Source organism: Ipomoea nil, unplaced genomic scaffold (assembly GCF_001879475.1).
Source record: "Ipomoea nil cultivar Tokyo-kokei standard unplaced genomic scaffold, Asagao_1.1 scaffold2480, whole genome shotgun sequence".
NCBI lineage: Eukaryota > Viridiplantae > Streptophyta > Magnoliopsida > Solanales > Convolvulaceae > Ipomoea > Ipomoea nil.
Window position 1 is genome coordinate 1,010,054 of NW_017618908.1, and position 21,318 is coordinate 1,031,371.

Here is a 21,318-nt window from a genome sequence, read left to right on the forward strand (position 1 = left end):
TGTAGAACCACATTTACATCTTAATTATGATGGCCACAATTTGCATGCATGTGTTTTGTATTTACTGTTTATTTGTTTTTTTCCCATGCACTATACTGTTATTTTCTATGTGATGTTTCCCTTCCCAACTCCCTAGCAGTTAGGAATAAGAATATCCCACTTGATAGGATGCACTTTGTGGTAAGAATAAATCTTCCATATTCTGGACTTTTAGTAGTTGAAACCATATTATATTAATTTGTTTTGCTCTTGTCCTTTCCGGCAGACATATCGCAATAACCTTAATAAGGTAATCCCTCTTCTTGGGACTGCTTTGCTGTTAAAATTTTCAGCCTTCAAAATAATCTTTGATTATGTGCAGATACTGGCTACTGCTTATATCAGGAATGAGGGTTGGGAAATGGGAGTTCACAAAAGGAAAGGTGTTGTCTATCTGGATGTGCATGAGTTTTTTGCATTTTTGGTCCCACGACTATAGTGGCACTAGCAGAATTGATCCACGATTTTCTAACCTTGCAATTTTAGTCCACAACTATTATTTTTTTTGCAAAATGGTCCTTACGGAGTTACGGGCACTTTTCCGTCAAAATTTCACCGGAAGAAAAATTCTTCATTTTTAACAGGGCTAAAATTGACATTTGACTTATCTCAAAAATTAAAAGAAAAAGGAATAAGGGTCAAATAGGCCACTGAACTGCACATCAAAGTGCAATTAGGCCATCGAAATAAAAAATAATGCAATTGGGTCCCTAAACTATACAAAATCATGCAATTAGGTCTAAAATGACTTGTTGACCTGAAATTGTGCTGACGTGGCGGTTACCAATTTTAAAAATAAATTTTAAATATAATTTTAAATAAAAAATTAATTAAATATTAAAAAAAAAAAAAAAAACTAGAACTGCCGGAGACGAATCGTCTCCGGCAGGCTTCGTCTCCCTAGCCATGGAGACGTCTCTTCGTCTCCATGGCCGGAGACGAAAGCTTCGTCTCCGACCATGGAAACGAAGCCTTCGTCTCCATGGCCAGGGAGACGAAGCTTCGTCTCCTGGCCATGGAGACGAAGCTCTTCGTCTCCTGGCCATGGAGACGAAGCTTTCGTCTCCGGCCATGGAGACGAAAGACTACCGGAGATGATTCGTCTCCGGCAGTTTTAGTTTTTTTTTTTTTTTTAAATTATATAATTTTAATTAATTATTTTATTTTAAAATATATTTATAAATTATTTTTAAAATTGGTAACCTGCATTTTAGGTAAACAAGTCATTTTGGACCTAATTGCATGATTTTGTGTAGTTCAGGGATCCAATTGCATTGTTTTTGAGTTCGATGGCCTAATTGCACTTTAGTGTGCAGTTCAGTGGCCTATTTGACCCTTGTTCCAAAGAAAAAAATTGACATTTGACTACATACAATATTACTGGGCTACATACTACTGCCCCAGGAGGCGGAGTTCCTGGAGCAGGCAGGGCTGTCAGTAAGCGGCGGAGCGGCAGTGGCGTTCCCCGGGCTAGTTGGGTTATGCGGCAGCAGCATTGGAGGCGGAGCCAGCACGCCTGCCGGATCATTCAAAGACATCGGAAAAGCTTACATTTTCAGCGAGAGAAGCGGTGGAGATTCTCAAATGCAATCACTTATATATATATATATATATATATATATATATATATATATATATATATATATATATATATATATATATATATATATATATATATATATATATTTGGAGATAAGTAAAATGTCAATTTTAGCCCTGTTAAAAATGGAGATTTTTTTTTTCCGGTGGAATTTTGACGGAAAAGTGGCCAGAAGGACCATTTTTGTAAAAAAAATCAATAGTCGTGGACTAAAATTGCAAGGTTCAAAAGTCGTGGATTTCTGCTAGTGCCACTATAGTCGTAGGACCAAAAGTGCAAAAAACTTGAATGTGCATACATTACCAGAGAGAGTAAATTTCAATTTTGGTCATATGACTATAGGGGTCTTGTTAATTTCAGTCATTGACTTTTAAAAGTGTCAATTTAGTACCTTAACTATGTAATTTTTGTCAATTTTGGTCACTCTGGCCAAATTGCCGGCCAAATTTCGTCGGAAAATTTTAATTGTTAAAATAATGAGGGTATTTTGATCATTTAACGTCTCTTTTCTTCTTCCCATGCGAGTCCATCCCTTCCTCTCCCGTTTCCAGTGAATGCAATGAACTAAGATGATGGGGAAAGGAGGCTTATGATATTAAAGATAGGGTTTAGAGGGAGAAAGAACGCCGGAAACGGGAGAGAAAGATATGGACTCGCCGGAGAAGAAGAAAAGATGCGTGAAACGACCAAAATATCCTCATTATTTTAACTATTTAAATTTTTTGGTGAAATTTGACCGACAATTTGGCCGGAGTGACTAAAATTGACAAAAATTGCATAGTTAAGGTACTAAATTGACATTTTTAAAAGTCAGAGACTGAAATTAACAAGACTCCTATAGTCATATGACCAAAATTGAAATTTTCTCTTACCAGAGAGGCCAAAAAGTGAGCTAGATAGAAGAAGGTAAAAGAAGAGTTATTGAAATTTGTTTTGGATTTATGTACATCATTAAGTTATTGAACGAGTATGTGTTGCATTTGAGAACGAGGATCTTTATCGAGAACGGGACAAATTGTCATTCCAATGTGAATGAAACTTCATCTAAGTTTATATTTATGCATTTAAAGTAATGTTTTTTATCTTTCTTTTTAGAATAAAATACATTACAAGTCGAACAAATAAAACTTACAATGGCCAAGCACTTTGTGCTTTAATGGCATATATTGATCTTTTCTATATAGGAGGTCATGAGATTCAGCCTTAAGTTGAGAAAGAATGTTTAAAAAGATACTATATATTACAATGTAATAGAGTCAGTAGCATTCAAAATAAAAAATAACACTTACAATGACGTCATTTTCAATTATGATTTTCGATAATAAAACTGTCTTGCCATAATAAGCCTTGAAAATTAATAATTGAATAAAAAGAAATTGTGCTGTAATAAAAAAAAAAAAAATATCTGTAGTGAGTCGGAGACTACATACATGTCCCATCAGTGAATAGTCATCGTCTGCCACGTCATTGCTTACACTTAGCTCAATCTCTCTCTGAGTTACAATTTCGGAGAATCGATCGCCGCCACGGCCACGGCACCAAATCTCGAGCTCCCGCCGTCGTACTCGCCGTTCACTTTCGCACTCTCCGGAGGGAGCGAGTTGACACTCACAGAGGAAAAGAGTAAGGATGGAAGGAAGGAAGGAATAGCCTTCTCGCTCTCCCCAAATTCAAAGCCCTAGTTTCATATCTCCCACCAAATCCTCATATTCGCGCCTTTTATTCGTTCATTTCTGGTTGTTTGTGTTTTCAATTTGATTTGATTGTTGAACTTTGCTACAGAGGCGGATAGGAGCTATGTATAGAGAGAAACGAGGAGGCGGGGGATCGAAAGCGGTTGCGGCGGCGGAGATAGGTCACGTCGGCGATAGGAAGAGACTGAACGAAGCTTTGGACAAGCACTTGGACCGCTCCTCGCCTTCCACCTCTACAAACGCTACCAGAGGGCTCGCTGTTAAGGATCCTCGTTTGTCCACGTACAATTCCAAGGACTCGCGATCTTCGGCACCCGATAATAACAACAAAGGCTCCGATGGTTTCTCTCTATTCCTCTATATCTCTTTCTGTGTGCGATGACATGTCTATAATGTTTGTTGTGATGATCTTATGCGCTGACAAGCAAAAAAAATTAAGTGAAAAGAAAAACCATATTCTTTGTGGCATGCGGGGGCGTTTCATTTTTACCGAGTGGATGTTAAAGGTTAAGAGCTCGTTCTAGGATGCTTTCTGCTTGATGATTGATTGAAATCCTGTAGTTTTGCTTTCATAAGTGAAGTGAGTTTGGTTACTTAAGTTGAAACAAACATGATTTAAGCTTCAACCTGCAGCATGCTTGTTTGATGTTTTCATCTCAATGGGTAGAAGTGAACTTGGGAGATTTCAGTATTCCAGGGTCCAGTTTTTTACCAAATAAAAAGCCTGCAAGACAATTCCAAGTGCTTAACCCTCCATGTGTTGGATAGGATTTAAAACAAGGGTAGTGGAATTTATCCTCTTCTATAAGTTTATTAGAAATTATGGTGTGTTTGGAGATTGAAGTATAGGATAGCATCCCTTTGTACTACATTCTTGTAGCCGTAGGTGAGAATAATTTATCCTCTTTTATAAGTTTATTATTAGAAATTTAATTTAACTGAATGTCTGAATCTTGGGTTGGCCATTGGGAGATGATTTTCCTTTTAGATTCAGGATTCCCCTTACAGATTATTTAATCTCTTACTAACATCTTCCCTGATAATTTTCTTTTGGCAGTGGAATTTGAAACCGACAGTGAGGAGTCAGATATTAGTGGATCTGATGCTGATGACACACCATGGGTATCGTGGTATTGTAATCTACGTGGGAATGAGTTCTTCTGTGAAGTTGATGATGACTACATCCAAGATGACTTTAACCTCTGTGGTCTTAGCAGCCTAGTCCCATATTATGATTATGCACTTGATTTGATTTTGGACGTTGAATCTTCTCATGGTTAGTCTTCTCATTCAAAAGATTGATTGCAACCTTGATGCACTTTTTCTTACAAGGTACCTGACATTTTATGATTTGGGGTATCTTTTGGATACCCTTACCCCCTCCCATGCGAATAAAATGATGCTCCATTTAAAAGAAAATGGCCTACATATAATGTTAAAACTTTCTTTTATGCTTCTCTGGTGACAATTTGTGCTAGTGAGGGCAGCATTTCACTCCTCAGGGGATAATATAATGCCTTGTAGAAATCTTTCACAAGATAGATTGGCTATGTTTCCATCTGCAAAAATATCTAATTTATTGGTATCAGGGGACAATCTTTTCATTTCATATCAAGCCAATTGTACTTCTCAAAATGGAATACTTCTGCCTTGATTCTTGTTTAAGATTTGCTGAAGGTTCTATTTGATGCAGCAAATTTTATAGTTTCACTTGGACAGAAACATTTTTCCATTAATCCATTTGTTGGCAGGAAAGCTGTAGCCTTCAATAGTAATGTACTAATTTGTGATTTACTGATTTCCTAGATCTTGTCCTCATGTTCCGACTACTCTAATTTGCAAGTTCCATAATACTAAAATCTTGTTTCCATCCAGGCATATGCTTTGAACTTGAACTTGAAGTACATGGATTGTTTCTTCTAGTTTTAGTCCTTTAGTTTCTTCATACTTTTGTGTTCAACCAGAATGGCTGATATGTGTAGGTGATATGTTTACAGAAGAACAGAATGAACTAGTTGAATCAGCAGCTGAGATGCTTTATGGCCTAATACATAACCGCTACATATTGACAACCAAAGGACTTGCTGCAATGGTGAGAATCCATTCCATCATTATACAGTTTATCCTCCTACAACTGTCACTATGGGAAACTACCTGGCCTTTTACAGCTAGAGAAATACAAAAATGCTGAATTTGGTAGATGCCCAAGAGTTTACTGCTGTGGTCAACCATGCCTCCCTGTTGGTCAGTCAGACATACCTCGACAGAGCACAGTGAAAATATTTTGCCCTAGGTGTGAAGAAATATACACTCCTAGATCCAGATATCAAGAGAGTATCCTTTTTATGTTCTCTAGATACCTTATCGATGCGCTATAATCACTTGGCATGGCTAGAGAATATTCTATCTTTTTTTTTCTTCTTCTTCTTTCAGCATTTTACGCTTGGTTCTTTGGTTCCTTTACTTTATGAAGGCATCGACGGAGCCTATTTTGGGACGACATTTCCGCACCTTTTCCTGTTGACTTACAAACACCTCAAGCCACAGAAGTCTTCACAGAGCTACATCCCTCGGGTATTTGGTTTCAAAGTCCACAAGCCATGATCCTGGAGTTATTACTCGGGATTTGTATCATTATCAATGCTTCAGGAGGGGGGATAGACACTCACCATATATTCTATACCTTACATATAAAGGCAAGATACAAGAAGTACAAAGATGCTCAAGTCTATGTCAACTTTCTTGCTTAATGTAGTTACCTTCAATCAAAAAGTGTTTTTTCCCACTGTGAATTGCAGTTTTCCCTATTCCTTGTTGTGTTTCTCATTGGTATTCAGTCCACTAAAGTGCATCAATCATTTCGAGAATGACTTGTAATCCTGAATTTCTCATGAAAACATTCAGAATTCCAGTTTTTAAGAATACAGTATTACAGTATTATAGTGTGGTTTGCTGTGCCCTCTCATTAGCTCATCTGCTGCTCTATCTTGTGAATTGACACAACACTGTTCTATTGTTTACTGAGAAGGTTTTTTTTTTTTTTTTTTTTTTTTTTTTTTTTTTTTTTTTTAAATCATTTTAATCTTTATTTTTTTCTTTAGTTTGGAAACCTTTAATCATTTTACTCTTAATTTTGGGGGCAATTCTAGCAATCAGCTTGGTAATAACAAGGTTCAGCTCTTTGTGAGAGTTGTGTATTGTTTTTCTCGGTTTTAGTCAATCAATTATGAGCCGTCTAAGTTTATTTATTTCCTTATAGTTCTTTCCCGGTTAAGGTCACAAGACGAATATGCTGAGAACTTGAGATAAGCTTAGCAGTCCATTTGAAAATGAAATGAAACAAAAACTTTTGTGGCTTTGTGTTTCTGTCACTTTCTTATGTAGTCCAGTATCAGTATTCTGTTTCATTTCACCCTCATGGGTTGTGATAACATGATGACTCACATTGGAAAATAAGGAAAATTGCTTTTATGTACAATATCGATTTATAAGGTAATTTAAGTTGCAACGTTACACGGGTAGTGGATCAAATATTGTGATATCTTTAAAAGTTTGTCAAAATATATAAATCTCTCATTTGTCAAATATTAGGATAGTGAATCAAATGTCATAACATAGTTAAAAGCTTATGTTAAAATAAATAATTTTTTTTTTCATTCGATGTTTGAATTAGCTATATACATGAGATGAAATGAAAAGAGTATATAGGAGTATACGGTTTCACACCAAATGTAACTCTTTCCATTTTCAGAATTATGTAGTATATAATCTTTGGGTGATTTATCTTGTATCTCTAACTTTTTTGTCTACTTAGTGTAAGAGTGAAATTAGGTTAGTGAACATTTTAAAATTGTGCAATTCTTCCAAATGACAAACTGTAGTAAACAGTTGACATGGCATAGTATGTGAAAATTTTATTTAAAAATATAATTAAACCAACGGAGCCAAGGCGATTTTTAGTTTACTATACATCAATCCCAAATAAACGCAAAAATTACTATTCACATCTGTATAAATTCTAATGTATTTTAGGCTTGGATTGCTCCACTAGATTTATTAAAATTTATTAAAATAGTCAACTAAATTAGAACAATTGTTAATGTTTCTTTCACAATATATTAACACCATAAATTTAAACTCCAAATTTAAGAATTCTTGATGGCTCATGTCCTAAAGATTGGACCAGTCAACAACATGGTTTGAATTGAAGGGAGGATTAGAGTAAGTGACAGGAGAGAATGATATGGACAAGAGATTGGGGTTATAGAAAAGGAATAAGAACTTATCCAATTGGTGTACAATCAATCATAATTGAAAGATGTGGAGCCTTCTTCATCTTTGGATCACTATTGACTATGCACCCTACTTTCTTAATTATTATTCCTTTCTAATAATAATAATAATAATAATAAAATAAAAATAAATATAGTTTATAATGCTATAAGCTACAATATCGGTCCTGTTTGATAAAACAGTTAGTTTATCCGTCAATTTTGACTTATTTGACTACTATTAGCTGTTTGATTTGGTTAAAAAATTAATATAAGTGTTTGATTAATCAGTTTTTTGTAATTTCAAAATTCTAAAATTAAAAAAACTGCTCAAAGCAATATTTTCAATTAACTTTTGAAACAAAGAAATTATACCAAATAACTAATTTACTAAACATTTTATACAATCAGCTAATGTTATCAACTAGTTATACCCTCTAACCCAAACAACTAACAACCATTTACCAAATGGGGTTACCGTATACTTTATAAAGTTTTATCTTGCACGTTGTAAGTTACACACTTTTATATATAATTTTGCAAAGAAAAAAAACACAACATTGAATTTTTTTTTTGAACATTGAGTAATATATAACATTATAAAATGTTTATACATGTGGTGTATATGGAGGGGCTAAGGATGAATGAAGCATGAGGGCCCCAATGACATGTCATGGATGGCTAAGATTTAGCCAATTCTCTAGCTATCCCTAGCTGTCCCCACAAACATTCTTGGTTGGATTATTATTGATGACAAGGAGGAAATGATTTCATTGTATAAATTAAATGATTAGACTTATATTTGGAATTTCACATTTTTGAATTAAGTAAGGCCATAAATTCCATTAAAGATTACAAGTGATCTTTCTTGATGTAAAAATTTGGTCAAATTAATGTAAAGATTGTGATTTGTTACTAAACATGACTTATAGTGTGAAGTTGCATTGAACTATGCCAAAGATTCAAAAAGGGTAAGCTATACAAATCTAAAGATTGAAATTTGAAATTTAAAAAGAAAAAAAAAAAGAATAAATAAATGGCAAGCAATAATTAAGTGTATAATGTGACAATGTGACAAGACACTTCATTGTGTGTGATTTTTTACTTTGATATATATCATATCTTTTTTAAATTATATATATATATATATATATATATATATATATATATATATATATATAATTTCACTTGGAAGTGTGAGAGAGTGTGAACACACATATAAGTGGCATGTGTTTATTTATTTTTTGAGAAAACTTAGGGTCCGTTTAGAAACCCGGAAAATGACTTTTGAAAAATGTTTTCTGAATTTTCAGTGTTTTGATGCAATAGGAAAACTCAGTCAACGGAAAACGTTTTCCATTGACTGAGAAAAATGAAGCCATTTTGGCAGAAAATGACTTCCGCTAAAATTTGGGAGAAGTCATTTTCCGTCAAAATGTTTAAACATACAATTCTACTCATTTTTTCATAAAATAAACTAAACACACTAAATTTTCTAAAATGCAACCAAACACTAAAAAAGAAAATATTTTTTAAAAATCATTTTCCTGCTTTCCAAACAAACCCTTAATATACCTTTATATTAAATATGTAATACTTTCTAATCTAATTGCTTGGGCCTTGGGGTAATTAGTAAGAAGTAGTTAGTTAAGATATTACTAATGTAATTGTAAGGTAGCCTTATACTCTTTTGGCCTCATGTTGCTCTTTCATTGATAAGTAAATAAAACCATTTGACTACCATGCTCAGTATACAGAGTTATACTATATGTACTCTTAAATTTTACTCCTTAAATATACTTTTTAATGTGACGGACTATGAGTTATTTTCTTCATGTGGTCCCTATAAAAGTGTCTACGTCAATATTTTAAGTGTAAGGGTAAAAGTAGAGACTATAAAATGAAAATACATGTAATATTTTCCCAGTATAACACGCATTCATGCTTGTCTCTTACAACCATCTGATTTATATGATTGAACATGAGCTTATTTTTACTATCCCATCATGTCAAGTAGAGTTGTCAAAACGAGCTTAACTCGTCGAGTTAGGTCTATTTAACTTGTATTGTAGACGGTTGGGTTGGAGACCCCACAAATAGAAGGAGATCAAGAAGATTAGAAGTGACAAATTATTGCGTGAACCATAACAAAAAGTACATTATTTACGTACTGAATATACATTATTTGATAGTATGGTCCACCTAGTAATGATTCACTATTGGTGACCCCACAAATGGTTGCTTGTCCTACAAAATAGCAGACACCATCAAACTCCTTTGCAATTTGCGTACTCTGAAACTGATAGCAGGCCACCAAATTTGAAGTTCGAAACTCCAGAAAGAAGAAACAACTGCACATCCAACTATCCAAGTTGATAACACACATCAAAAGCTATATAAAGAAATCCCCAGAAAAAGAAAAAAGAGAGGATTCCAATCTGATCGAAAACAACCTTCTCTGAAGGCATCTCTCAGTTACAAAAAGCTCAAATTTTTTGGTTTGGAAATGCATCAGAAAGAAACAGTGTAGATTAGAGAGAGCTTCTGAGCAGACAAGAAATCAGTTAGTCTAACTTCCACTTCCGCCACCGGCCACCGGCCACCACCACCACCCACCGGTAACAAATCCTCACCCAACTGGCTCTCAACCAGTTTTCACCCAATCTTTGAATCAAGATTCATTCTTTCTCTTCTTCCCATCAAACCCATTTCAAGAATGCATCTACCCATCTCAATCACCCAACCAAATATGTCTCTCACCTTCCCATAAGAGAAGAATGGCTCAAAGCTCGGATCTTTCTCACTCCCCAACTCTCTCATCTCTTCAACACCAGCCCACCAGTCCTTTTGAACCCACAATCTTCAAGTCATCTGAGTCTTCTTCATACCCACTTTCCCTCTGTTCTTGCTCTCTCCCAGTGATCTTAGCCACAAAAAGGATCACTCTTAGGCTCATTCACCACTCTTGCCATTCCTCTTGGCTCAGAGTCCATATGAAGCTGTTTTTGCTGTTTTCTTTGCCTACCCTTTACTTGACCACAACTTATTACTGGCCTTTCTTTATTAGCTTTCTTTGCATTGTTTCTGCTTTAATCCTTGTGGTTTCACTCAATCTAGCTCTGCAGAGGATCCCCTCAATCCGGTGGCTGTTTGGGAGAACATTGTGCATTAAGTTCTCCTCCTCTCCAGCTTCTGGATCAAAGCCCCTGCCAAGAGTTGTTTGGTCAATTGGGTCTAAGCCTAAATTGATGAAGAAGCCAGATTCAGGTTGTTGGGTGGAGGTTTATAACAATGGGGATGTGTATGAGGGTGAATTCCACAAAGGGAAGTGTTCTGGGAGTGGGGTGTTTTACTACCATTTGAGTGGGAGGTATGAGGGGGAGTGGGTTGGTGGGAGATATGATGGATATGGGGTCGAAACATGGGCGAAAGGGGGGCGATATCGGGGGCAGTACAGGCAGGGATTGAGGCATGGGGTTGGTGTTTATAGGTCTTCTACTGGGGATGTGTATGCTGGGGAGTGGTGTAATGGGCAGTGCCATGGCTGTGGAGTTCATACTTGTCAGGATGGGAGCACCTATGTTGGAGAGTTCAAGTCTGGTGTCCAACATGGACTTGGCTATTACCATTTCAGGTGAATTTCGAGCTTTCGATTCCTTTGTTCATATGCAAAATTCATTCATGTTAATGGCATATCTGAATGCGATTGGCTTATCCATGTTCTGGTTGTTGAGCATATAGCCATTACTGTGCAATCCAACTATCAGCATGTTTCAATTTGGTGATCTGAATTGAATCCCGTTTATCTTCTTGATGAAGTACTAAAACTTATAATGCATTACTTTCTACAACCTTGTGACCAGTGTACTCGAGAATATATTATAGATAAGGCGAATAATATGAGTTCTTTGGATGGTCTGCAGAAACGGTGATGCATATGCAGGAGAATATTTTGCAGACAAGATGCATGGTTTTGGGGTGTATCGGTTTGGGAATGGGCATCAATACGAGGGAGCCTGGCACGAGGGAAGAAGGCAAGGTTTCGGTTTGTATAGTTTCAGGCACGGGGAAACTCAGTCGGGCCACTGGCAAAATGGACTTCTTAATGGTTCGATTTCTCCTAAAATTCGTAATGGATCTTCCCTCACAGACGACCACTCTAAAGTGCTTCACGCTGTCCAGGTAGTCAAATCTTTTAGCCTTTTCTTCATGTTTCTGTCTGATAACTTCACCATTAATGTTGTAAGTAATGGTTTCGCGAGAGACAGAAACCTCAAAACCGATTTGTATTTTGTCTAGGAAGCAAAGCGGGCTGCTGAGAAAGCTATTAACGTGGCAACAGTGGACGAAAGAGTGAAAAGAGCGATTGCAGCAGCTAACAAAGCAGCAACTGCAGCAAGAGTAACAGCCGTGAAGGCAACCCAGAATCAGATGCATCCCGAGAATAACCAGTTCAGTGTACCTACAGATTCCATGCTTCGATTACAATCCATTTCCTCGTGATCTTTGCTCCAACCTGGCTTCGGTTTTTACCTTCAAGATAGTCAAACAGTGAGGCATTTGCTTGGAACCACCTTCGGTTTTTGCTGACTGTGGAGCAAGTTAGGTTCCTCGGCCCAAAAGTATGTACATGTAATTGCTCGAGGTTTATGAGCAAAAGAAGAAAAGAGACACTTGGAGCGTTGGCGCTGGACTCGTGTCTCGGGTGAGGTTAGAATGGTCATTAGTTTGTATTTCATATGGAAGGTCACTCAGAACTATGAAGTTTAGCTATTTGGCTTGTTCTAATGAATATTGCCATGTTTTCCACATGAATCTCTTGGGCTCATGCTATATATATATATATATATATATATATATATATATATATATATATATATATATATATATATATATATATATATATATATAGTGATTGGATAACAATTCTGAGAAGGGTTTCCATAAGAACCAATCAGACACAATTAGGAAAATAAAGAACTCATCTTTAACAAAAGGAACTTGCTGTCAAGTTTAATGAATCAATTCAGAGTTTCAGAGACAATACTTTATTGAGATGCTAGTACAACAGAAGAATCCAATTTAATGGAGGAAAAGAACTTGCTGTCAAAATTGAATTATTCAAATGAGAGAGAGTCTCAAAAACATATTTTGTGGGAATATCTGTCACCAAAGAGTACCTGTATAATTCAGTTTCTGTAATGGGAAGAAATGAATCTCAACCTGACTGAGACACAAGTTGGCTTGGGAGGTTTCGAGGGGCGAAATCCTCCAATTCTATATTGGAGATCAGACAGATCTCTCTCAAGAATGATTCTCCCTTCACTGACCTTATCATTGCAAATGTGTTTTCAAGAACCTCATGAGCAAGCCCAATTTGAAGATGGCCAGGTTTCTTGATGCTTTCTCTTAAAAGATTTCCGATTTTTTCCAGAGAGACAACATTCTCAATGATCATTGTACCAAACATGGAGCCAAGAAAAGCTGCTGCTTTTGGTGCATCAGTTATAGCATCCTCCAAAGTGGCTAAAACTGATTCAAACCTGATCAAAAAAGCAAATGAATATCTGAACTATAACGGTGAAGATACTTGTAAGATTATATTGATAGTAACTCAGATTCAGTTGGTTTCTCACCCAGAAATGAGCTGCCCAGAGTCCATTATTCCCCTGGACTTGGTAAGATTGACAAGGAGCCTAGAAAGGAGAATCCTGTCTCTGTCTTTCCTCTCAAATGAGTCACTTACCCATAAGGATATCAGTGTTGGAATAAAACTTGGCGAGTTCAATTCTCTAATACAGAGAACAACTTCATTCTCGTCCACAGCACTGCAGCAGAAAACATTCAACTTGAAAAAAAAAAAATAGAGCAACAGGCTCCAGTACTAGTAAAATCATCAATGATTCAATATAGACATCCTCTCTCTCATAATTTTTGTTGAAAACCATCTTCCTTACATATTTAGAGTTACTGTATTGTTGAGAAAGTTCTCCCCATGAATTTAGTATCCAATAAAGAAATCAAGAACGAACCCCATTCTGCTAATTAAGTTGAGAGCAGTATAAACTATTTCTTTCTTCCTAATGGATTTAGGACAATAAGGAAAAAGGAAAGAAGAAAATGCATTCATGATAACAGAAAAGCAATTGGGACATCTACTAATCCAAAAACTGACACTAAAACCTCTTATGTACCTTTTACACACATCATAGACTTAACAAGTGTACAAGACTATAGATATACACCATGCAATTTTGCAGAAAAAGGTGATACATAAAATATGTGCAGTCTAGTATGTAATAGTGACAGTTTGCATTATTTTTCTTTGCTATTGGTTGGGGGATGTGAAGCCAACAAACATAACAACCTCAAAACTACATTATTTTAACTTTTTTCTTCTGTATGTTCAAACTAATGACCGATAGTGACCTTGTCAAGTACAATGTTACCTGTAAAATTCTCGAATTGCAGAGATGGATAGTTCTGCAAGACGTTCTTCAGGCAATACCTTCTCAGTTATAGGATTAGGTGCAAAAGGATGAGTTTGCAGACAAGTTGAGGAAAGTTCACTTGATCTCCCAAATGAACAATTTAAATTCGCTGCATCTCTACTTGCATAAAGCACATTGCCTTGTTGAATGGAATGATCATATACAGAAGGCCTCACAAAACTCTCCATACCATATCTGGATATTGGCTCTTGTCTTATATTATAAGGTAAGAGTTCAGATACAGAACTATAACCACCTGGACCGCCTTGGATTATAATGGTCTCCCCAAAACCACTATTTATGTCTGTGGGAGGGGAACAAGAAAGCATTAGTGGTCCACTAGCGGATATTCCCCAAGGGTCGAGATAAATAGTGTTGTCACTGATAGACGTATGAGGCAGGGGAAAAGAAGAAGCCTGGCCCTCGTGTAAATGTTTGTCTTCCAGCCTCACATCCTGACCTCCAAATCCATGAATATGTGATGGCATTCCATGAACTGCACTTATTTGGGATGTTGATAACATAGTTGTTGCATGATTATCAATGTCCGATGGATGTCCCCTTCTAGGAGAAGGAATGCTGTTTGGAGCACGAGTAAATCGGTTGGTTTGATGAGCTTGTCTCTCTTGATGTGCATCCCTATGTAATTCTTCAAGTTTTTTGGGGCCTTCAACTTTCCTTCTTTGCTGCCAATTATTTTTTCTCAGGTCAATTACATCCATCAACATGAACCTTAGCCTAGAAGATAAATCTGTGTTGTTTGCCAAATTTGACAGTATTTCAAAATATGTGTCCATTTGATCCTTGGCTTTGGCATGGTCTATCATTTCACCTATTGTGCACATTAGCTTGCAGAGAGCCTCAATATCTTCCTCATCCGGATTTTGGTAATCTCCCAGCAATTTCTGGATGCACTCATGCATGATCCTTTCTGTCAGCATCTTGTTCTTGTATAATTCCCCAATCAATCTTATATTTCCTAACATCCTCCTCCTTGCTTGTATCCTCTTTTCTTCTCTTTCCTGATCAGACTGTTTCACTCCATCCCCTTCCATTTTCTCTGCTTCAGCTTGTTCTCTTTCTCCTCTTTCAAATTCTTCCTGGCATTTATTTAGAAGCAATCTCTTAAAGGTGATTCTCTGATCATCCTCAACAAAATCAGGAAGCTCACTGGAAAGATGATAACACAAATCAACATACATCTCACAGAACGTTGGTTCCATCAGGGCTTTGTCAAATATCTGTGAAATGACACCAGCAAGAGTGGCAGCATTGTCTATAGTAACCTCCTTAACTTGCTGAAACAGCCTCTCAAAATTTTGAGGAGTCAACTTATTAAGAATAGCTTTCAGCTGTCTCTGTTTCCCCTCCTCAACATCATTCACTTTCCTCACCTCATATTTCTTCTGAGCTCTGTGCAGTGGAGATTGAGGATTCGAACCTTTTCCAGAGCGAGAAGCACGCTGCCATTTATTTCCATTACGGGAACTACGTTGCCCCATTGGTGCATGCACCCGAAGGTTCCTTCCAACATCATAGTTTCCTCGTTGACCAGGTCGAATCCCATTATTGTTACCACTTCTGTTGGCACCATTACAGGGCTCAGGTCCAGAAGCAAAAGTAGCTTGTGATTTCGTCCTCCTGACATTATCTGTCACACTAATAGCACGGTACTCAAGCCGAGAAGTACCACCTGCAGTCCTGCTAACATGTTGTGCATTACTTGGGCTGGTTCCTTTTGGACTGTGCTTGGCTAGTTTTGGACTGATGGCATTAGAACACAGTAGGTTTTCCACATCACTTGCAAGCTTGAAATCTGTGGGAAGGTTGGTATAGTTTGAAGATAGCGTTATGAGGAAATCTGGTGAGTACCTCTTTTTGCCTTCAGGATGCTTAACCTTATGGTGAAACACCATTGATGTCTCTAGTTTTTGAGTTGATATTCCAGCTTCATTTTTCCAGTAATCTGTTTCAGTTTTACTCCTATAATCTTGATCTTCGTCAAAGGAACCCGAGGAGGATACTTGTAAACTTACTGAGGAATCAGGAGATTCCAATTTCTTCTTAGGGGACTTGCATGACATACAGAGATGATCACCATCAGCTTTCTTAATAATTTCTTTTCTTTTTTCCCTGCGTCTGGAGAATGCACTTTTCGCCCTATTCGGATTCGATCCAGGACTAAGATCAAGGTTTACTTCCTCAAAAGCTTTCCCCTTGGCTTTGAAAGGCGACGTTGGTGATGAGGGATTAAGACTTTGACCACTCATAGGTTGCTTTGATTCAGTATCAGATAACAGAACTTCACTGAGATTCAAGGGTTGACATCTAATTTCAGGAGAACCAGACGCCAAAGAATTTCTCTCTCGAGAACCATGTATATCTTCTCTATTATCCAGGGAGCATTGTTCCACCCCATTGGCCTTTGAATGTTTCGATGATGCTTTAATTATTTCTGCCGGAATGTCTGGTGGAGAATAATCATCCCGTTTCGCTGTTTTAAGAGCTTTATTATTTGTGTTGATTACAACATTACATTGTGGAGCTTCATTTGCAGCAGAAACGACATAAATTCCTGCATTAGCACTCGAAATTGCTCCCCTAGCAAGTTCAGGCTCTTCGCTCTGGGAGCCCACCTGCAACAGCTGCAAGAAAGGATGCACCATAGAAGTAATTCAAGGAATGAATATAAGAAATCGAAGAATAAATTAAAATAGTATGCATATATTTGTAGTGTTTACTCAGAGAAGATAAAAATACATGTTGTGATTGTTCAGAATGTACTGGAGCTGTCTTGCTAGATTTATCCACACCCTGGACAGCTCTCTCTCTTCTGACACCAATATTCTTTTCTATGAATGCAGCATCATGAGAGGGAATCATAGATGATTGAACAGAAGATCTAGGAACAAATGTAGGTTGCTTAGTAGAAAATTTCGAATGAATTTGTGATTCGGCTTTTTTGGGGTTAGGCTGCATTGTCCTCATTAGTGTCTTGACATCAGATGAGTTAGCTGACATTGGACCCAGAAAATCTCCATTAGATCTGTCAGCTGACAAACCGGGAATCAGTTCCCTGTTTGGAGAAACAGCAATACTGCACATCCCTGTGGCAATTGTAGCAGCAAAATTAAAGATGTGTGAACAGCAAGGTTGAAAAAATCGCTAGGCGCCTGGGGACCGCCTAGGCGGGCGCCTAGAGCGCCTAGGTGGCCGACCGCCTAGCGCCTAGGCGCCGATTAGCCTGATTTTTGCAACACTGGTGAACAGAAGAGGAACATTCAAATAAAAACAAGTGATTCTGCAAATATACCTGAAGATTTCTGTTCCAATATTGGAAGATCTTGAGGCATCTGAGAATTCTTCAACATAGCAGAACTAGGAGTTTGTTTGAAAGGATTTGGGTGCATATGAGAGAAGGAAGGCCTTGCATGGGAAGGACCATAATAGAATGGTTGTGGTTGAGAATCCCTACTATGATAAGATGGCATCCTAACTGCTCCACCATCCAGTTTTGCATCAACCTTCTCACCACCAAGTATTAACTCTTCATGGGTTTCAGGATGAGTAATTTTTACTCTAGGTGCAGTGGGCTTCCCAACAAACTGCGGCGATGCTCCAACGCCCACACCACCAAACTGAGCACGCGGCTTGTAATCATGTCGGGGAGGAAAGTTTAGAACCGGAGGACCCTGGTGCATCATCCCTTGAGGTGGTGGCAAGGGACGAGGTTGCAAACCGGGAATAAATGGTGGTTGCCAAACTTGATTATTATCTCCACCTGGTAACTGCATAGGCATCTGATACGAAGAAAATGGCATTCTTGGATGCTGCTGCTGATGCTGCAGCTGTGGGCCGGGAAAACCGCCTTGCATAGGAACATGTGGTTGCTGATATGGCATAGTGACAGAAACCTCAGGATGAGGAATAAAAGATGAATTCTGCATTGTACAGAGATAAGGTGCAGCTGAAATCTGAGAGTGAATATCTTTTCTAGGCCGGGGTTTAGGCTCGGGGTCCTTTGTCTGCACATTGACCTCCCATGGTTGTGGCTGCCTAGAAGCAGTAATGGGAAAATACTCAACTCCTTTAGAGGATCCAAGCCATGCCTGAAACAATTAATCACTGAATCTTGAAGATTTCTATTCTACTAGTCTGATACTTGAAAGAAATATAAAGTTGAGAACACTGCTAGCCAACTGCTAATATTCCATAGACGTGGGAAGACAACCGATAGATACCTTATTCCTTTTCTGTTCGTTCAAGTCAGGTGGCGCTGAGTTCGTTCTTGCAGGAACCTGCAGAAAAAGAGAAGGAAGATGATAGAAGTAATGCTTCTCTTTTAAGAAAAGAGGAGTTCCAAGGTATCAAAATAAGTTACCTGTGTGCCATTCTCAAATCCTGGGCCAAAGCTCCCAAACTTCACAGATGCTCCCTTTGAAGTGTTATCTAGTCAAATGAAATGTAGATTCAGTCTATTAGACAATGCAAAAAGGTACAGTCTTCCTGATAAAACAGGGAAAAAAAGTTAAGACAAATGAAAGGCAAGACACATTTATCTTGTTTATATACCTTTCACGGGGGTCGTAGGGGTTCCTGTATCTGAGATTCCAGATGCAGATTGGGAGGATTGAGCCTTGGAAGCAATTTCAACATCTTCCTGCTCATATGTATTGATTGGCTTGATGAAGGTTGGAGCACCAGAAGTTTCTGTAATCTCAATCCATTCATCACATCTTTAGAAATCAATAAAATCTTTTATGTCCTACATTTATCTTGTTTCTCTTACATAACACTCTGAATCAATAAAAAGAATGGTGATGGCTAAACCATGAATGAGTGAGAGAAGTATACCTGATACTGGGGCATCACTCTGCACATAACCAGACACTGATTCTACACTACCACCAGGCAAACTTGATTGACTCCCTTCTCCACCAGCCTTCTTAACACTAATAACACAAACAAACTCTTGTCAAAATTGCCAAGGAAATACTCAGCTTGAGGGCCAATAAACAAAACACACAATAGATGGGACAACCCTAGCTAAGTTGATCAAATTGTTGTACAAGTTCGACTCTCAAAAGAAGCGGCCCATTGCCTTCTTAGTTCGAGCTGATCAACTATGGGCAATCTAGGTTAGTGTCCTTGCATGTGATCCTTTACCGACTAGGGTTACAAGGCGGGATTTACCCAGTGCACACGAAGCTGATCAACTATGGACAATCCAGTTTGGTATCCTTGTGGTCCTTTGCCGACTAAGGTTACAAGGGGGGTTTACCCAGTGCACACGAAACTGATCAACTATGGGCAATCCAGTTTGGTGTCCTTGTATGTGTTCCTTTGCCGACTAGGGTTACAAGGCGGGATTTACCCAATGCACACGAGTAGTGGCTGCGATTTTCCTTGTCACCCCAAAAGAACACAGAACAGATGAACAGAAATGCATCAATGCATAACCATTAACCACATAGGTACATATATAGACACACTCAAAGGCTCAAGGCAAGAAATTGGTACACAGACATAATAAGGGCATACAAGAATAGATCCAGCTAAAACTCACATTCTATAGACAAGGGAAGGGGAAGCTGCTGCAGAGGAGGAAGACAGGGAAGGAGGAGGTAGGCCTGTGCCACCACCACCCTTTCCAGAAGAAACCCTTTTATACTGTAACTGAGCTGACCCTCCGGGTCGACTCGGTACCCAGTTGTACTGTGTTCGTGGCTCGTTCTTCTTCTTACCCCTGTGCTGCCTCTGGTACATATATATAATGTGTATATATCTAGAGATCCTCCGACGACACTCTAACCTTCTTCAATTCCCCGATCTCTTCAAATCAAATCTATCCAACAACAATCAATAACAAAAAAAAAAAATCAAAAACTTCACCGATCGAACCCAAAAAAAAAACAATATTTTGGATCACAATCTGAAGCATGCATCCATGCAAATTAAAGCTACGTATGTATATATACACAGGCGCAATTCTAGCAACAATAATTCCGATTTACGATTTAGATAAGGAGAGGTACCTGAATATGAGAGAGAGAGAGATTAGGGTTGTCGAGCCCGAGAAAACAAACGAGAAAGAGTGGCGGGAACCATGACGGGAGTGTCTGGTGAAAAAATGGTCGTTTTTTCTCGATGAATGTGGCGGTGGAACATAACCAGATTTACTGTAAATCTGTTTTCTGGGAGACAGTAAAAAGTTAAATAAAAGACGAGAACACTATTGTATTGTATATAATTTAATAATAATATTTTTACCATTTTTTATTGTTTTATTTTTAAAATTATAAATAAATTAAGGAATAAAAGTTGCCAAGATAATAGAAATCTATATGTATATCTATCCTATTAATAAAAACAAAATCATCCATTTTAACTCGTTCAAAACACTCTTATATTATTAAGGTTCGCTAGATATTGTAAAATATAGTAATACAATTCTTAATATAATATACTATTCCTACTTTTCTATTGGTAATAGGATTCTAGATTAAAATTACTAATTGTAGTAATACAGTAGCCCAACATATACTTCCCTGCAAATTCAAATTAATAATCGTAACTCAAATTCAAATTATTTGTAATAAAATGTACATTATACTTGCTATATTGTATCCTTACATATTTAATTCAATGAAAACTAATAAAATTGTATTAAATGAATTGTTATTATAAATGTACAAATAACATGTATATATAAAGAGAGAGATGGGGAAAAACTGAAAAATTCTCGTAGCCGAGGCCGGTAGTGGCGTGGCGGTAGAAATTTTCGTGAGGGAAAAAAAAAATCCTAACTAACTGATATCATATATGAGAATTAATAGAATTGTATTGAATGAATTGTTATTACAAATGTACAAATAACAATATATATATAAAGAGAGAGATGTACAAATAACAGGTATATATAAAGAGAGAGACTCAGGGAGACTGAAATAAAGAATCATAATCTATCTAACTACTTGTTGAACAAGGAATCCTTTAACCACTTCTGGAGCGCACACTCGGACGAGGACACTCCAACTGCCTGGCCGGGTCGCTGGTATGGCTCAGCTAAGGCACTACCTGGCCTGGTCGCCTGCCCGAATTTATTATTATTATTAGGAATAAGGGTCAAATAAGCCATCGAACTGCACAAGATAATGCAATTAGGCCACTGAACCTAAAAAATCAACAATTAGGTCCCTAAACTAACCAATTTCAAACAAATC

The 21,318-nt window shown here is 37.5% G+C and overlaps 3 protein-coding genes and 1 long non-coding RNA gene across 6 annotated transcripts; 3 read left to right on the plus strand and 1 right to left on the minus strand.

The window, feature by feature from the left end:
- The first annotated feature begins 139 nt into the window (after positions 1-139).
- Positions 140-404, plus strand: LOC109153052. The gene is made up of 3 exons (XR_002049457.1): positions 140-180; positions 266-289; positions 362-404. It is a non-coding gene; the product is annotated as an uncharacterized LOC109153052 (long non-coding RNA).
- Positions 405-3,084: 2,680 nt separating this feature from the next.
- LOC109153051 (casein kinase II subunit beta-3-like) lies at positions 3,085-6,306 on the plus strand. 2 transcript variants are annotated; one of them, XM_019300791.1, is made up of 6 exons: positions 3,085-3,262; positions 3,422-3,674; positions 4,391-4,609; positions 5,316-5,425; positions 5,502-5,667; positions 5,807-6,306. In XM_019300791.1, the coding sequence occupies exons 2-6, from the start codon at positions 3,437-3,439 to the stop codon at positions 5,935-5,937; spliced, it is 864 nt and encodes a 287-aa protein (XP_019156336.1). In that variant the 5' UTR covers positions 3,085-3,262; positions 3,422-3,436; the 3' UTR covers positions 5,938-6,306. The 2 variants fall into 2 exon arrangements, with proteins under 2 accessions (XP_019156336.1, XP_019156337.1); XM_019300792.1 differs by having other exon boundaries at positions 5,331-5,425.
- Positions 6,307-9,889: 3,583 nt separating this feature from the next.
- LOC109153049 (phosphatidylinositol 4-phosphate 5-kinase 4-like) lies at positions 9,890-12,417 on the plus strand. Of its 2 annotated transcripts, XM_019300790.1 has the most exons (4): positions 9,890-10,193; positions 10,227-11,238; positions 11,528-11,786; positions 11,904-12,417. In XM_019300790.1, the coding sequence occupies exons 2-4, from the start codon at positions 10,382-10,384 to the stop codon at positions 12,105-12,107; spliced, it is 1,320 nt and encodes a 439-aa protein (XP_019156335.1). In that variant the 5' UTR covers positions 9,890-10,193; positions 10,227-10,381; the 3' UTR covers positions 12,108-12,417. The 2 variants fall into 2 exon arrangements, with proteins under 2 accessions (XP_019156335.1, XP_019156334.1); XM_019300789.1 differs by having other exon boundaries at positions 9,890-11,238.
- A 239-nt stretch (positions 12,418-12,656) lies between these two features.
- On the minus strand, positions 12,657-19,920 carry LOC109153047 (eukaryotic translation initiation factor 4G-like). Its single transcript, XM_019300786.1, has 10 exons — positions 19,662-19,920; positions 18,950-19,047; positions 18,668-18,805; positions 18,477-18,544; positions 18,337-18,393; positions 17,409-18,204; positions 16,856-17,202; positions 14,054-16,740; positions 13,241-13,432; positions 12,657-13,147 (listed from the first exon to the last, which is right to left on the minus strand). Exons 1-10 carry the CDS (start codon positions 19,859-19,861, stop codon positions 12,823-12,825), a joined length of 4,908 nt encoding a protein of 1,635 aa, XP_019156331.1. The 5' UTR covers positions 19,862-19,920; the 3' UTR covers positions 12,657-12,822.
- Positions 19,921-21,318: the final 1,398 nt, after the last annotated feature.

What these genes read in the sequence shown, in the direction of transcription:
- LOC109153051 (XM_019300791.1), top strand. Translation starts at nt 3,437, where the DNA reads ATGTATAGAGAGAAACGAGGAGGCGGGGGATCGAAAGCGGTTGCGGCG. An exon ending in GGACGTTGAATCTTCTCATG is followed by an intron (nt 4,610 to 5,315) that starts GTTAGTCTTCTC and finishes TGATATGTGTAG; the next exon opens with GTGATATGTTTACAGAAGAA. An exon ending in CCAAAGGACTTGCTGCAATG is followed by an intron (nt 5,426 to 5,501) that starts GTGAGAATCCAT and finishes GGCCTTTTACAG; the next exon opens with CTAGAGAAATACAAAAATGC.
- LOC109153049 (XM_019300789.1), top strand. Translation starts at nt 10,382, where the DNA reads ATGGCTCAAAGCTCGGATCTTTCTCACTCCCCAACTCTCTCATCTCTT. An exon ending in CTTGGCTATTACCATTTCAG is followed by an intron (nt 11,239 to 11,527) that starts GTGAATTTCGAG and finishes GATGGTCTGCAG; the next exon opens with AAACGGTGATGCATATGCAG. An exon ending in AAGTGCTTCACGCTGTCCAG is followed by an intron (nt 11,787 to 11,903) that starts GTAGTCAAATCT and finishes TATTTTGTCTAG; the next exon opens with GAAGCAAAGCGGGCTGCTGA.
- LOC109153047 (XM_019300786.1), bottom strand. Translation starts at nt 19,861, where the DNA reads ATGTACCAGAGGCAGCACAGGGGTAAGAAGAAGAACGAGCCACGAACA. An exon ending in ATTCTGAACAATCACAACAT is followed by an intron (nt 16,741 to 16,855) that starts GTATTTTTATCT and finishes CCTTTCTTGCAG; the next exon opens with CTGTTGCAGGTGGGCTCCCA. An exon ending in TCTGGGCAGCTCATTTCTGG is followed by an intron (nt 13,148 to 13,240) that starts GTGAGAAACCAA and finishes TTTTTTGATCAG; the next exon opens with GTTTGAATCAGTTTTAGCCA.